The sequence below is a fragment of the Nycticebus coucang genome, chromosome 3, assembly GCF_027406575.1.
Source record: "Nycticebus coucang isolate mNycCou1 chromosome 3, mNycCou1.pri, whole genome shotgun sequence".
Taxonomy (NCBI): Eukaryota; Metazoa; Chordata; class Mammalia; order Primates; family Lorisidae; genus Nycticebus; species Nycticebus coucang.
Genome location: NC_069782.1, coordinates 97,234,335 through 97,249,576, shown reverse-complemented (window position 1 = coordinate 97,249,576; position 15,242 = coordinate 97,234,335). Strand labels below are relative to the sequence as shown.

General features: G+C 49.5%; 2 protein-coding genes across 4 annotated transcripts in view; both read right to left on the bottom strand.

Annotated features, from left to right (window-relative positions):
- The window catches only part of LRRC20 (leucine rich repeat containing 20), a 93,093-nt gene extending 83,685 nt beyond the window's left edge, over positions 1–9,408 (bottom strand). Inside the window, exons 1-2 of one of the 3 annotated variants that reach the window (XM_053586458.1) lie at positions 3,505–3,647; positions 3,228–3,372 (exon numbers count right to left, since the gene is read on the bottom strand). In XM_053586458.1, coding sequence (XP_053442433.1) covers positions 3,228–3,309 — 82 coding nt within the window. In that variant the 5' untranslated portion in view covers positions 3,310–3,372; positions 3,505–3,647. Of the gene's footprint in view, positions 1–3,227; positions 3,373–3,504; positions 3,648–9,280 lie in introns of those variants that run through there. The other 2 variants (XM_053586457.1, XM_053586456.1) reach the window with 2 other exon arrangements.
- PPA1 (inorganic pyrophosphatase 1) overlaps positions 1–15,242 on the bottom strand; it is a 295,326-nt gene that overhangs the window by 179,571 nt on the left and 100,513 nt on the right. The window lies entirely within an intron of this gene.

Here is a 15,242-nt window from a genome sequence, read left to right as displayed (position 1 = left end):
TGGCTACATAAATGGCATTATACAGCTGTAACAAAATTTATTTAAGCAATTTTCTGGTGCTAGATGTTTAGGCTGCTTCAGATTATTTGCTATTTTACATGAGAACCATATAGTTATTTTTACCTATCTTTCAACGCCCAGTTCAATTCCCACCTCCTCCAGAAAGCCTTCCTGGACTATTTCAGCACGCACCAACATCTCCTACCTCCGAATTAACAACTTATGGTCCATGTAATACAGTTTAGCATAAATTCTGCACTGTCTCATAGGTGGTAGGCTGGTCTCAGATCCAGAACTCCATTGCACACATCCTAGGGAGCCCCCCAAGCAGCTTGTACACAGCAGGTGCTCAGTACGTGCTAACGGCTTAGGGCCCAGCCCCCTTAGATTAGTGGTCAGCTTAGTGGTCAGGTCCACTTTCCAAGAGTAGGACTTCAGGTGCTCACAGTGGTCGAGTTTGATATTTTACTTCTTCTCTGACCACTGCAGAGCACAAAGGCTCTCTGTTGCTTAACTGTAACTTTAAGAGCCCAGTCCCTCCACATAAAAGCCTTGAGCTTCAAGCAAGATTCTGTGGCTAAAGATTCTCCCAAGTTGACCAGAGCTTTTTTGTGCTCTCAACTTGGTGACCAACCATCTGCTCTTATCTCAGGGCTGCACGGTAGAAAGAGGGTATAGGCTCTGGTGCTAGATACTCTGGGTTTCAATCCCAGACATAGTGGAAGTCTGGCAGGGCAGCCAAAGGCCTGCTTGGGTTTCTTGGTGGGCATGGTCCGTACCCTAGCTGACATGCACACTTCACCCAGGCAGGTCCCCACCTGGCCCACAAATGCATCTGAGTTTGCGATCTCTGGTCCAGAAGGTGAAGCCCAGACTCCTCAATACAGCCTTCCAGACTCTCTGCCTGCCAGGCACTATCTTCACCACCTCCCCCATGGTACAGTTGGCAGCTCAGCTCTGTGCATTCCTCTTACCGCCCAGAGCACCTGCCTCCTCACTGCTGCCTCCTGAAACACCCCTTCACATAGCACCCTCCCAGGAAGCTTCCTTCGCTCCCCTGGTTAGAAGTCAGCTTTCCTTCCCCTGCCACCTCTCCACCCTCCCACATCTGGATGAGATGGGGCTTCATGTGTCCACCCCTGCAACATTTTAAGGTAGGGATAGGTTACACGCTGCAGAGATCTGTCAACTTGCACTGAACTCCCTATTCTTTTTTTTTTTTTTTTTGAGACAGTGTTTCTGTCGCCCTCGGTAGAGTATCATTGCGTCACAGCTCATAGCAACCTCAAACTCTTGGGCTTAAGCGATTCTCTTGCCCCAGCCTCCCAAGTAGCTGGGACTACAGGCACCTGCCACAATGCCTGGTTATTTTTTGTCGTTGTTGTCATTGTTGTTTAGCAGGCCCGGGCTGGGTTTGAACCCGCCAGCCCCAGTATATGTGGCCAGCACTGGTACATGTGGCCAGCACCGGTACATGTGGCCAGCTAACCACTGAGCTACGGGCGCCAAGCCTCAAATCCCTAATCAAAGGCAATGAGAAGCAGGCTGAGTGGATACCTGGCTGGATGACACCTGGGCAAGGTACATTTGCATAGAGGAAGACTTAGGTCCCACTGCCAGCTTTCAGAGATGAATAAAGGTTAAAAATTAAAAATATTCATAATAGTACAAATAAAAAATTACTGGGCTCTCTACATGCCAAGCACCTTACAGACACTGCAATTACTTCTAACCACCCTGATGACACACAATTACCATTCTCCATTTTATAAATGAAGGAACAGAGGTTCAGGGAGGTTAAGCAATCTGCTAAGATACCAGGCAAATAAGTGGCAGAGTGGGGATTCAAATCCAGGTCCCTGTGACCCAAAGCCTGGGAGAGCCTTGACCAACCATATTAGTGAGTAGTACAGAATTCCAGAATCCATCACTGAGGACCCACAGCCAACAAACAGATCACCAGCTTAAGTCTCCCCCAACACCAACAACGATCTGCAGTGAGCCCTCTGGCAGAGGACAGCACGTCTCAGCAAATACTTCCACATGATTACAAAGTGCCTGACACTGCACTAGGCTGTGTTTTTGGGTGGGGAGTACAAATGGCCACAAGCTCCCTGCCCTTAAGCCTCGCTTGGGGAGGAAGAGAACAGGGTGGAGGAGGCTGGGCTAAGGGCTTCTTGAAAGAAGAAGTGACAAGTGATCAAGCTCACCCTGAAGGCTGAGTGTCCCTCCACTTCCAGCCTTAGGAGCCTACATTCCAGACACACCTGATGAGTAGCTGCCCACTGAAATACCCACATTCCAATCCCTGGGTCTTTGCTAGGCGGTAACCACAATGGAAATGCCCCTTTGTGAGAGACAGACACAGACACACACAGGCACACACAACCCACTGCCTGTGAAATTCCTCTAGTGTACCAAAGGCCTAACTCAAATTCCATCCGTCCATCTGCATGATCATCCCCGAGGCATGCTCCAGCCCTCCAGGTTCCTAAAACATGCCTGTGGCTCCCGAGAGGTGCCACATTCTAGTGGGTGAAACACACACACAAACACACACATGCACACACACATAGACACATGCACACACACAGACATCCACTCAGGTAACTGCACTATACCCCCTGCTGTCCCTTGCACGCTGCGGATGATTGATAAATGTCTACCGAATTCAATCAGATGGGATGATCTGCTTAAATGCTTCAAGTCTTGGGGTGACTGATGGGATAAAATGCTATGACCAATTCAAAGCAAAAAACATAAAACACTATTCAAGTGAAAGAAAGGAATGTGGATGGGCCTCCCTGATGAGCAACCTCAAAAAAACCCACTTTGCTGCTGCCGCTCCTCCACCCCGTCCTCACGTGAAGACTGAGGTAGCAGGGCCTGGCAGGCCTCATTCTTTCCAGGGCAGGCAGCCAGCGCAGGGCCTCATACCCTGAGGCTATTCCGCACTTCCAGCTGGTCTAAAGGCACACATACTCAGTCATCAGCAGTGCAAGGGCAAGTAGACAGGCCCAGTGATTTTCAAACCTCTTTGATCATGACCCGTAGTTAAGAAAGAGACCCAGTACACACAAACCACACACTGCTGCACTGACAGCTCCCAAAACACTTCGTGGGATGAGGGCACATGTGAGACTGTCTCTTTCCTCTCTTCTTTTTCATTGCTAAGCTCACTTCACCACCACTCCCAGGGCAGGTGGGAGAGTCCTGCCCTCACTCACCCAGGGTGTCAGAGCCGCTCTCCACCGTCTCGTTGACCTTCCTTGCTACTCTGGCCACAGCCTCACCCATCTTCTTCAGCATGCAGACGTGGGTATCCTGCTGCCAGCCCTCAGGCCGGTCTGCTGCTCACAAAAGGGCCTGTGCCTGGGGAAGACGAAGGGCCATGAAGTGCCCGACTGTCAGCCAGGTCCCCACCCCTGCATTCTCCCCCAGCAACCTCCTCCCCCAGGCCCCAAGCTGCCAGGATGACTGCACAGGGGGCCCCAGGTCACTCACCTCCTCCTGCAGAGCCCAGAACCCAGGCCACATCCACCACGGCCTCTGGAGGGGCTGATCTGCCTGTTAGAGGGTGGAGGCACCTGGGCCCTACCAGTGTTTTGGAAGGATCAACATATATGACCTCACTGGACTCAGGGTCCAGGCCTGAACCAGTGGCCAGGCAGGCTTGAGGACTCAGGTGTGCACTGGCCTGTGACTCACTCAACAGGCAGGGCAGTAGAGAGGAGGCGGAACACAAACAACTCCAGGGGAAAGACACCTGGAGCCAGCCTCTGAGCTGGCACCCTGTCCACACCCCTCATGACAATTCCTTCAGCTCCCCTGTTCACTCCATCCACATCTGCCAGGCTCCTAGTGGATGGCAGGAAGTGGGGATGCAAAGGCAAATTAGAGCCCTGTGAGCCAATCAGCACTCACGGGCGGGGTGGGGAATGGGGGTGGTCTCTGTGAATTCCCTTCCTTGCGCTAATAAGGACCAGTTGGGATTTACAGTTGGCCAGAAGACTGGATTATCAGATGATGCTGAGTTTATGTGCAAGAAAAGGGAGGAGGAGGGAACGGAATGAGAGGAGGGAAATTGGATCACTAGGGGAGAAGAAGCTAAAAGAAGGATGAGGAAGACAAAATGATAAGGTGTTATGACACAGAACTATTGCCAATTCCCAATTTATTACACAGAAGGAAACTAGGGCACAGAGAGAAGCTAAGTGACTTGGCCAAAATAAAAAAATAAGTGGCAAAATCGGGTCAACCCAGATCCACATTCAGTGCTCACTTTACAAAAGCCACCCACATTACCAACAGCAGAGTTCCTTCTACTGACAGGAATGAACTTGAGCCAAGGTTAGCAGCCTTTTTTTGCCTTAGACCCTAACCCAGTGGTTCTCAACCTTCCCAATGCCACGGCCCTTTAATACAGTTCCTGTGGGTCGTGACCACAGGTTGAGAACAGCTGCCCTAACCCCAGCTTCACGGACAGCTAGCTCAAGGAGCTCCAATGAACTTGCTCTGAGAGCCAACGGTAAAGGATCGTAAAGGGCAGAAAGAAGGGCTAAGGGTGCTAGCCTACTAGACAGTGCTCAGAGCTGCTAATAGATACCAAGAAAAAGTTCCCATGTACTCAACTAGACAAGTAGACAGGTGAAGCCAAGCTGGAGCTGGCCCATAGTGTGAATTGAGTGTCTATTTGTGGTTTCATTAAAGAGGCTGACTCTGGAAGTTTGATACATATGGTGCAGTGGAGAAAAACTGCTTTACGGAGACAGGCCTAATGCCCAAGTCAATCACTTATTAGCTGAGAAGGCTTACGAAAGTTTCTTAACTTCTCTGAGCCTTTTCTTCATTTGAGTAGGAGATCTAATAATACCAACCTTAATATGAGGACTGAACTATATATATATATCTAACTACCTATCTATCTACCTACCTACCTCAGAGGCTAGGACATGTAAGTAATAAATAATAGTTGACAAAATAAAGCAATATATGTGCAGATCTAACACCAGCATCTAATCCCAGTGTGACTATGAACAAAAAACTCAGTGGAACTCAAATTTGAAGAATGAGTAGAATTTCCAGTTCTCCACCTCCAGGAAGTCTTCCCTGATTGCCTCAGTGTCCTCTCCTCCGAGTTTAGCAGCACTTAATGACTGAGCACACGTCACTTGGGTTATTCATGAGCCATATGTGTGCACATGCATGCCGGGCAGAGAGCAGATACTGTGTTTCTCCCGGTGCTTTACACCACACACTGAATACAGATGCTTCGTTAATATTCCCCAATGGTGATGATGAGGATCAACAGACATCATTTGGGTTTCAAACATAAATATAGGTCAAATGGCTCTTACAACAAATCTAAGATACTGTCTAAATGGAAAAGGGTCACAAATTCAAATGCCTAAAGGTGCCAGTTAGGCAACCTGCATAAGGTGGGCCAGTGTAGGATGGTAAGGTATAGAAAAGACTGTGAAGAACTGGACCTAACACCTTCCTCTGCTGCCTTTAGGACCAGCTCTAAGCCTGAACCAGAGCCGTGTTGCTGGAATCTCAGTGATTTATTCTAACCCCTTTATAAATGGGGAAACTGAGGACCCAAGAAGGGAGGTGAATCAGCTAGACAAAAAAAGAAAACAAAAAACCCAGGTCTTGGGGCGGCGCCTGTGGCTCAGTGAGTAGGGCGCCAGCCCCATATGCCAAGGGTGGCGGGTTCGGACCCAGCCCCAGCCAAACTGCAACAGAAAAATAGCCAGGCGTTGTGGCGGGCGCCTGTAGTCCCAGCTGCTCGGGAGGCTGAGGCAAGAGAATCGCGTAAGCCCAAGAGTTAGAGGTTGCTGTGAGCCGTGGGACGCCACGGCACTCTACCCGAGGGTGGTACAGTGAGACTCTTGTCTCTACAAAAAAAATAAAAACCCAGGTCTCCTAATTCCCAGCCTAGGACTTTTCCGACCACATTATGCCCTCTCCTTTCACAATCCCAATACTCATCATCAAGAGCCATAAACATTTACTGATCATCCACTGGCATGGGGCATAAGAATGAAGAGCAAGGAAAGAAAGATAGGAAATAGCTCTGACTTGTATTCTGATAAGGAAGAGCTTTCTAAAGAACAGCACTGAGGCAATGCTGGCCTCACAGCACAGAGTGAAGGAAAGAAAGGTAAATCGCCAAGCTACCTAGGGCCTATGCTAACCCTGGTGGGATAGCTAGGCTTCTTTCAAGCAGGCACTTCTCCTGCAATTCTACTAGCTACCACCAGGGGGGATCCTCAAGCCGTTGATGAAAAATCTGACCCTTGGTGGCAAGCTCAGAGGCCCTATCATGCCGGTCAACATGGACACAGGCATAATGTAAAGTCTAGGTATCAGAGAAATTCACTAGTAAGAAAGAGCCCTTATATTCCAGAGCAGGGGTCCTCAAACTACGGCCCGCCGGCCACATGCGGCAGTGTGATTGTATTTGTTCCGTTTTGTTTTTTTACTTCAAAATAAGATATGTGCAGTGTGCATAGGAATTTGTTTGTAGTTTCTTTTTTAAACTATAGTCCGACCCTCCAACGGTCTGAGGGACAGTGAACTGGCCCCCTGTTTAAAAAGTTTGAGGACCCTGGGCGGCGCCTGTGGCTCAGTGAGTAGGGCGCCAGCCCCATATGCCGAGGGTGGCGGGTTCAAACCCAGCCCCGGCCAAACTGCAACCAAAAAATAGCCGGGCGTTGTGGCGGGCGCCTGTAGTCCCAGCTGCTCGGGAGGCTGAGGCAAGAGAATCGCGTAAGCCCAAGAGTTAAGAGGTTGCTGTGAGCCGTGTGACGCCACGGCACTCTACCCGAGGGCGGTACAGTGAGACTCTGTCTCTACAAAAAAAAAAAAAAAAAGTTTGAGGACCCCTAAGAGGATGCTGGAAACAGCAAAGAAGGGTCCTGGGCACAACCCAACAGACACATCAGCACTGTTGAGCAAGCAGTGAAGAACAGAAGGTAACCCTCCTAGAACCAGAACCCAATTCACAGGGCTCCAGGATAACCCCATATCCCCAGGTTAAGGGCTCCTTGAAGCATCTAGTTAACCCCACATGCTGCAAGTCAGAGTGTCTGAAGGGGAGAAACAGGTCATCAGCATACCTAGGTCAGATCTGGGCTTAGGATACCCCAGCCAGATGGTACTACTGGCCCTGCTAATCCCAGGCACTGGAAAGTGGCCTTAGAAAATGTAAAGGAAAGCACTCTCCATCCTAGAGAACCATCAGCACACTACTGCTGCCCTTGAAATATGTCCTTCTCCACAGATCCCCAACTCCCTGTTCCTCAGAGTAAGCAGCATGGTCCTGGGAAATGTTTAAACCAACAAACATCTCTGAGGAAGGATCTCTGTGGGCCAAAAGGCCCACACTGAGGGCCAAAAGGTACAGAGATGGGGGTTTGGCCAGAACAAGCTTCCACTAAGAGACAGCAATGGCATGGGCAGAAGGAAACAGCAGAGATGGAGTCTGAGCAGCGGATGCACAGAGATTGGGAGAGTGGCAGAGAGGGAAATAGGCACCCAGACTGTTCCCAGATTACTTACAAACCTGTCTTCTGTTTCTCTGTAGGGAACTAAGAGAAGTTTTGTTTTTTTTTTTGTAGAGACAGAGTTTCACTTTATGGCCCTCGGTAGAGTGCCATGGCATCACACAGCTCACAGCAACCTCCAACTCCTGGGCTTAAGCGATTCTCTTGCCTCAGCCTCCCGAGTAGCTGGGACTACAGGCGCCCGCCACAACACCCGGCTATTTTTTTTGTTGCAGTTCGCCGGGGTGCGGTTTGAACCCGCCACCCTCGGTATATGGGGCCGGTGCCTTACCAACTGAGCCACAAGTTTTTTAGAGGAAAGTAGCCTAATCCAACAGGAGTTTTTGTAAAGTTATCAGTGTTGGGAATGGCCCCATTTGTAAATGTAAATACCACCTTTCTCACTGGGTTGCTGTGAGGAGTAACTGATATGTAACTTTTGAGAAAGGCCTTTGCAAACCATTAGGTGCTTCTCACACTAAGGCATTACCAACAGGTGATTAAACAGGTGCAGAAAGGAAGTTTGAATATAATACACTGAAAAAAAAAAAAACTTGTCCTGTTTCATGGAAGTTGTCCCTATAACCTGGTTTCTCCTGTCTACAAAGTTGGGGAAGGGGCAATTTTTGCTGAAACCCTGACAGTGGTCCCCTGACTCCCACCCTTACCAGCAAGAATTCTACCTTAACTGCAGTCCCAAGATCTCTAAAAAGGAGCCACTGCGACACCCTGTCTGCACCAGCTGCTCCTATATTTAGTTACTGGTGTGGTCAGCTGGGAACTTTAGAGCCTGGCAGCCACTCCAACGAGCAACTGGAGCCTCCTGAGCCATATGTGCAAGCTGCCCCATCGCTGGCTCCAGCCGGCCTCTCGACCATGCCAAGCTAGGAGGGGGTGGGGAGGTGAGGGACGGAGAGCTTAACGGAACCCAAGGAGCCCGAAAGGCCCACTTGAGACCAGAGCAGAGTTGACCCACTTTCCCATCCAAAGAAAAGAATCCTGCTGGGGCATGATCGGGGCCACCTGGCGCCTCGTTTTTGCGCTACGGGGGTCGGAGAGCCCCGCGCGTAGTACTTTATGGACATCTAAGCATCCTTGGACTGCATCTCTCAGGACTCTGCGCTGTGGCCAGCCAAGGTCCCCGCGCCCCACGCGCCAGGATCCGCCTCACCACTGGTGCCCACAGCCAGCAGGACCGGCAGGCGGGCAATGGAGAGAATAAAGCCGGTTGAGGTGGGGGACACTGGTGATCGTAGAGGGCCGTGGGCTCCCGCGCTGCCCGGAGGCCGAAAGGCACGTTCTGGGACTGGCGTCTGAAGCTCCCCAAAGCGGAAGCAAAACCAGAAGTGTAGCTTCGGGGATGAAATGCACAGCAACCTCTCCCAGAAAGGGCGCCTCCCCCGGGAATGGAAGCCCGCCAGAGAGCGCTTCTCCGGACTCCCTATTCCCTGGCACCGCTGCACCCACTTCCCCGAGCCATCAGGGTCCAGCAGCAGGGTGCAAGCAAGAGCCGGAGCATGCCAGGCCCCTTGGCACTGCAAGAGCCGCGGCCGGTACGCTGCTGCTCTTTTCCACCGGGTGACCTGGGGGAGGGGAGAATAAGCTGCAAAAACCGGGGCACTTCTATCCCTCTCTCCCCCAGCCCCTACAACGCTTAGCCTCAGACTACGTTTACTTTGCGGGGCACCAAGCGTGTGGCCCCATTTCGGGCCGCTTTCGGCTCCACTTACGGCGACAATGCCTCCTAGCGCCCTGCGCAACGCAGTCACACTCCCTCGGCCGCCGGCGGCGCCCCAAGCAAGTTCGGAACCCACAGGGCGGGGCGCGCGGAGCTGCGCGATGTGCGCGCATGGCCACTCCACCAATCGCCGCGCTAGGACGGTCGCCGGGGCGGGAACAGGCCCCAGGCCCGGGCCGCGAACAACCAATCAGCGCGTGCCTCCACCCTCCGCGCCTGGCAGTAACGCGCGCCTAAAGAAGGCGCGCGCGTTCCCGTGGAATGAGAGCATTCGCTTTGTGTGCGGGTTCTGAAGAGAAGACTCTAGGGATGAGCGGAGGTGTAGACCGGAACGTGCAGCGCATTCTAGGGTTAACAGCACTGAGGCTCCAGATTCGGTTTTCTCGAGGAGATGGAGTTGAAATAACCAGATCAGGGGTAATTTGAAAAATGTTAAGATGGAGAATAGGGAACTTTTTATCTGATGCCCCTGACGCCCATTCAGCTTTTTAGAGACAGTAATTCTGGCTACACTCAATTGCCTCAACTCTCTAACGCCTAATGTTCCTAACTATAAAATAGGAATTAAAATATATAAGCACCTACTTCACAGGTACTGCGGGGATTAATGCATGGAATATTTAATGCTGTGCCCACGCCCAGCCGTGATAGGCGCTCAGGGAGAGGGCACTGTTTCTCAGGCCTCGGTTTATGGTTTATGAAGAACTCACCATATACCCTTCACAGGTCATAGGAGAAGACAGAAGAGATGAGGCAACTGCCTAACCCAGATGATGCCAGTGTCAAATGCTGTAATGAAAAGAACTATATATCAAGTTTGGAAGGGGGAACCTAAAGAAAGAACATTTAATTTTGCTTCTAGGAGTAGCAGACAAGGAAAAACATTCCCTTAGGCCTTGATGGATGTTAAGGGTTAAACTCTGCCCCCACCACCACCACTCCCAAAAAAATACATTGATTTTCTAGCCCCCAGTACTTTAGAACGTGACCTTATTTGGAAATAGAATTACTGTAGATGTAATTAGTTAAGATGAGGTCATACTGGAGTAGGGTACACCCCTAATCCAATGTGCCTGGTGTTCTTAGAAGACATGAACACACAGGGAGAACACCACAGGGTGATGGGAGTGAGCACTTACAAGCCCAGGAATGCCAAGGAGTGTTGGCAAGGGTCAGAAGCCAGGAACAGGCAAGGAATACTCCCTCAGATCCTCCAAAAAAAAGAGCTAGGCCATCGGGTACCTTGATTCAGACTTATAGCACCCAAAACTCTGAGTGAATAAATTTCTGTTGTTGTGTCAGCCTGCCACAGCTGCTTTAGGAAACAAATGCAAAAATAGGAATAAAAGAAAGATGATGGTAAATATCTCCAAAGTAAGTCTTCCAAATCTGAATGCTTAGTATATGCAAGGCCCCACTTCCAGGGTATACTAAGATGAATTACACACAGACTGTGCCCTCAAGGAGTTGCCAGTTGAAGGCCAGGCACAGTGGCTCACACCTGTAATCCTAGCACTCAGGGAGACTGAGGCAGGTGGATTGCCTGAGCTTACAGGTTAAAGACCAGCCTAAGCAAGAGGAGAGCCCATCTCTAAAAATAGCTGGGGCCTGTAGTCCCAGCTACTTGGAAGACTGAGGCAAGAGAATCACTTGAGCCCAAAACTTGATGGTTGCTGTGAGCTATGACATCACCAACACTCTACAGAGTGTGGAGGGCAACAAAGTGAGAATCTCTCAAAAAAAGGTGGAGAGGTTACCAGTTGAGTGGATGCCTGAGAGGCCGTGTTTTCTGACCCACCTTTACCACTGAATTTCTGCCAGATATATACTGAGTACCAGCTATAAATAACAAATAGGTAAAGTCCCATTCTACCCAAGCCAAAATGCTTGTTACTCTGGACAAAGCAGACACAGCTACTTCTGTTTCACTGAAAACTAGCCTGACATTTCTGGCCAACTTTTTTTTTTTTTTTTTTTGTAGAGACAGAGTTTCACTTTATGGTCCTCGGTAGAGTGCCGTGGTATCACACAGCTCACAGCAACCTCCAACTCCTGGGCTTAAGCGATTCTCTTGCCTCAGCCTCCCAAGTAGCTGGGACTACAGGCACCCGCCACAACGCCCAGCTATTTTTTGGTTGCAGGTCAGCCGGGGCTGGGTTTGAACCCGCCACCCTCGGTATATGGGGCCGGCGCCTTACTGACTGAGCCACAGGCACCGCCCTCTGGCCAACTTTTGCACTTAGATGTCTTCTCTCCCCTGCTGGGCTGCAAGCAGACCAAAGACAGCTAGTATAGTGGTTTTGTGTACATAGTAAGGGTTCAGTAAATACTGCTGGTAGATGGCCCCATGCTGGGGTTTCCCACATTCATGCTTTATCTTAGCAAGTCCCCTGCCCCAGGAAGTTTATCCTGGATCCTCTAGTCCCACGGAGACAAGATTCTTCCTCAGCTCAAATGCCTCCTCTCTTATTCCTACTGTGTTTGCTTTTCCAGAGCACTTACTGCATGATGCTCATAATTATACCATCTCTGCACAGGTCTTTTCTACCAAGACTCTGCCTAATTTCAAATACCAAATACCATGTGATACAAACATGGTATTTGTATCAGTCAGTGTTTGCTGCATAATAAAACACCCCCAAACCTAGATGTTGCTTAAAATAACACTGCTTGTTTCGTTTATGATTTTATGAGTCAGTATTTTAGGCTGGGTTTAGCTGGACAGTTCTGGGCTCAGCTGTACTCCCAGCCATATGTATGTAGGGTTAGTTGCAAAGCAGTCAGAGGCCTCTACTTCTGGGGAGGTGGCTAGCTGTCAGCTGAGGCAAATGAGCCAAATGTCTCTCATGTACAAGAAGACCAGCCCAAGTTCCTTCACATGGAGCTTCAAGGGTCCAAAAGTGAGAGGGAAATCATGCCAGGCCTCTCAAGGTTTAGGCTTAAAATTGGCATTGTTTCACTTCCATGGTTGTATTGACTAAACAAAATTGCAAGGTCAACCTAGATTCAAGGTTGAAAAAGAAATAGACTCCATCTCCTGATAGAAGCAGCAGGTCACATTGCAAAGAACATTGGTATAGGGCTGAGTGGAGAATTGGGGCTAATTTATCAATCTACCATAGTCCCCAGTAAATATTCCCACAATACCTAGCATGTAGTGGGTGCTCAGTAAATATTTATTGACAGTGCTAAGATTTTTTTTTTCTTTTTTGAGACAGAGTCTCACTATGTCACCCTCAGTAGAGTGCTATGGTGTCACAGCTCACAGCAACCTCAAACTCTTGGGCTTAAGCAATTCTGTTGCCTCAGCCTCCCTAGTAGCTGGGACTACAGGCACCCACCAAAACACCTGGCTATTTTTTCTTTTTTTTTTTGTAGTTGTCACTGTTGTTTTTTAGCAGGCCTGGGCCAGGTTCAACCCACCAGCTCTAGTGAATGTGGCTGGCACCCTATCCGCTAAGCTAAAGGCACCGAGCCTACAGTGCTAAGATTTTTTTTTTTTGTAGAGACAGAGTCTCACTTTATGGCCCTTGGTAGAGCGCCGTAGTGTCACAGCTCACAGCAACCTCCAACTCCTGGGCTTAGGTGATTCTCCTGTCTCAGCCTCCCGAGTAGCTGGGACTATAGGCACCTGCCACAATGCCTGGCTATTTTTTTGTTGCAGTTTAGCCAGGGCCGGGTTTAAACCCACCACCCTTGGTATATGGGGCCGGCGCCCTACCCAACTGAACCACAGGCACCACCCAATTTTTTTTTTTTTAAAGACAGAGTTTCACTCCGTCACCCTCTGTAGAGTATGTGGCATCACAGCTCACAGCAATCTCCAGCTCTTGGGCTTAGGCGATTCTCTTGCCTCAGCCTCCCAAGTAGCTGGGACTACAGGCACTCACTACGATGCCCAGCTATTTTTTTGTTGTTCTTGTTGCAGTTTGGCCAGGGCCAAGTTTGAACCCGCCACCCTTGGTATATGGGGTCAGCGCCCTACTCACTGGAGTCACCCCAGTGCTAAGATTTTTTTTTTTTTTTGAGACAGAGCCTCAAGCTGTTACCCTGGGTAGAGTGCTGTGGCATCACAGCTCATAGCAACCTCAAACTCCTGGGCTCAAGCGAGTCTCCTGTCTCTGCCTCCCAAGTAGATGGGACCACAGGCACCCGCCACAACGCCCGGCTATTTTTTGGTTGCAGCTGTCATTGTTGTTTGGCAGGCCCGGGCTGGATTCAAACCCGCCAGCTCAGGTGTACATGGCTGACGCCTTAGCCGCTTGAGCCACAGGTGCCGAGCCCCAGTGCTAAGATTTTTAATCACTATGTTTACTGACTCCATTCAATGCAACCAGTTGGCAAAATTTTATTTCTCACTACTAGGGTCTAGAAGCCTCAAGACAGCCCTTGCTACCTTCAGTTTCAGATAGCAAGTGAGGGGATCATGAAGGTGGGACTATGGAAGGGAAGGCCCTGTGGGGCTTCTTAGTGAACCAGCTCAACTTGTCTGGAACAAACAGGCTCTTCTACAGAGATCCAGAGCATCTTTGGAGGCATGGGCCCCTTAGAGATGTGTTTCAAGCATGGCCAACCTTAGTTAGAAGCTATACACCCTTCACCTGTGAAGAGAGAAAGACTCAGCTGTTTGCTAGGGCCCGGACACAGCCTGCGCTCCTGCTTGAAAGCCTTACAAGGTACCTGCAGAAAGGAAAACTCTTGTGCTATAACAAATTGTTATACATTTGTGGCTATTCCCTGGGTAGGATAAATTCTCAGGGCACTTGTGGAAGGGAAACTATCCTATAGACAGAGCCAGGATCTCGACTCCTGTGACTGAAGACCCTGATGGGGACCACATACCATCAAAGAATTTCAAGATGCAATCTTGAGGACTGTTATGGATTGATTTGTGGGCCTTCTGCCTACCATCGTCACTACCAACACTCACACACACACACACACACACACACACACACACACACACAGATATGTTGTAGCCCATAGTGCCAGTACTTCAAAATTTAACCTCAATTCCAAATCGGGTCTTCACAGAGGTATGCAAGTTAAATTGAGGTCACGAGGGTAGACCCTGATCCAATGTGATTGGTGTCCTTATTAAAAGAGGAAATATGCCCCTGACAGATAGGCATAGCAGGAAGACAGCATGAAGGGAGATAGGGAGAAAATGGCCATCTATAAGCTAAATAGAAAGGCCTGGAGCAGACAGATCCTTCCCTCATAGCTCTCAGAAGGAACCAATTCTACCAGTCCCCTGATTTTGGATTTTTATCCTCCAGGACTGTGAGACAATGAACTTCTATTGGTAAGCCACCCAATTTGTGGTACTTTGTTAAGTAGGCCTAACACAAGGCCTTAATACAATATAAAACCTCAAATCTCTTTTTATTCTATTCTCTTTATATTGGCCTTTATATCACCCTTCTTAAGAGAGAAGTACAGTTGGATGGAAACAAAATGTGAAATCCAATCACCAGGTGTGAGTCGGACACCCTCACCCCCTGCCCCTGCTTCATCCTGCGCCTTTCTGTGTCTTCCACCTACAGCTGCCTGGAGCTGAGTTACCAACAGCCAGGACCTCCAAGTCACTCCAAGCCATGCTAAGGCCGAAAAGCAGTTCACCCAGTCTCTCTTCCAGAAGGTTCAGGCTGAGGAGATGTGCCCACTACAAACCCCTGCCAGGTACTGCAGGGTTTGCAAAAATGAGCAAGAAGCCATCAGATCCCTCAAGGCTCATGTGCTCTACTATGGGAAATCAGATCACTCACAAAGTGACTCTAAAAAAGGTTTTCTTGAGGGGCACAACTACAACTTAGATTTTACCTAACAAACGCAAACAATGTAACCTAATCATCTTACTTGTTTTGGGGTGCGGGGGCAGATTTTTTCTCAAGCTTCAGCCATTGCCATGCCACCTTCCTGATTTTTGCTATATCTGAGCCCCACCCAGTGGT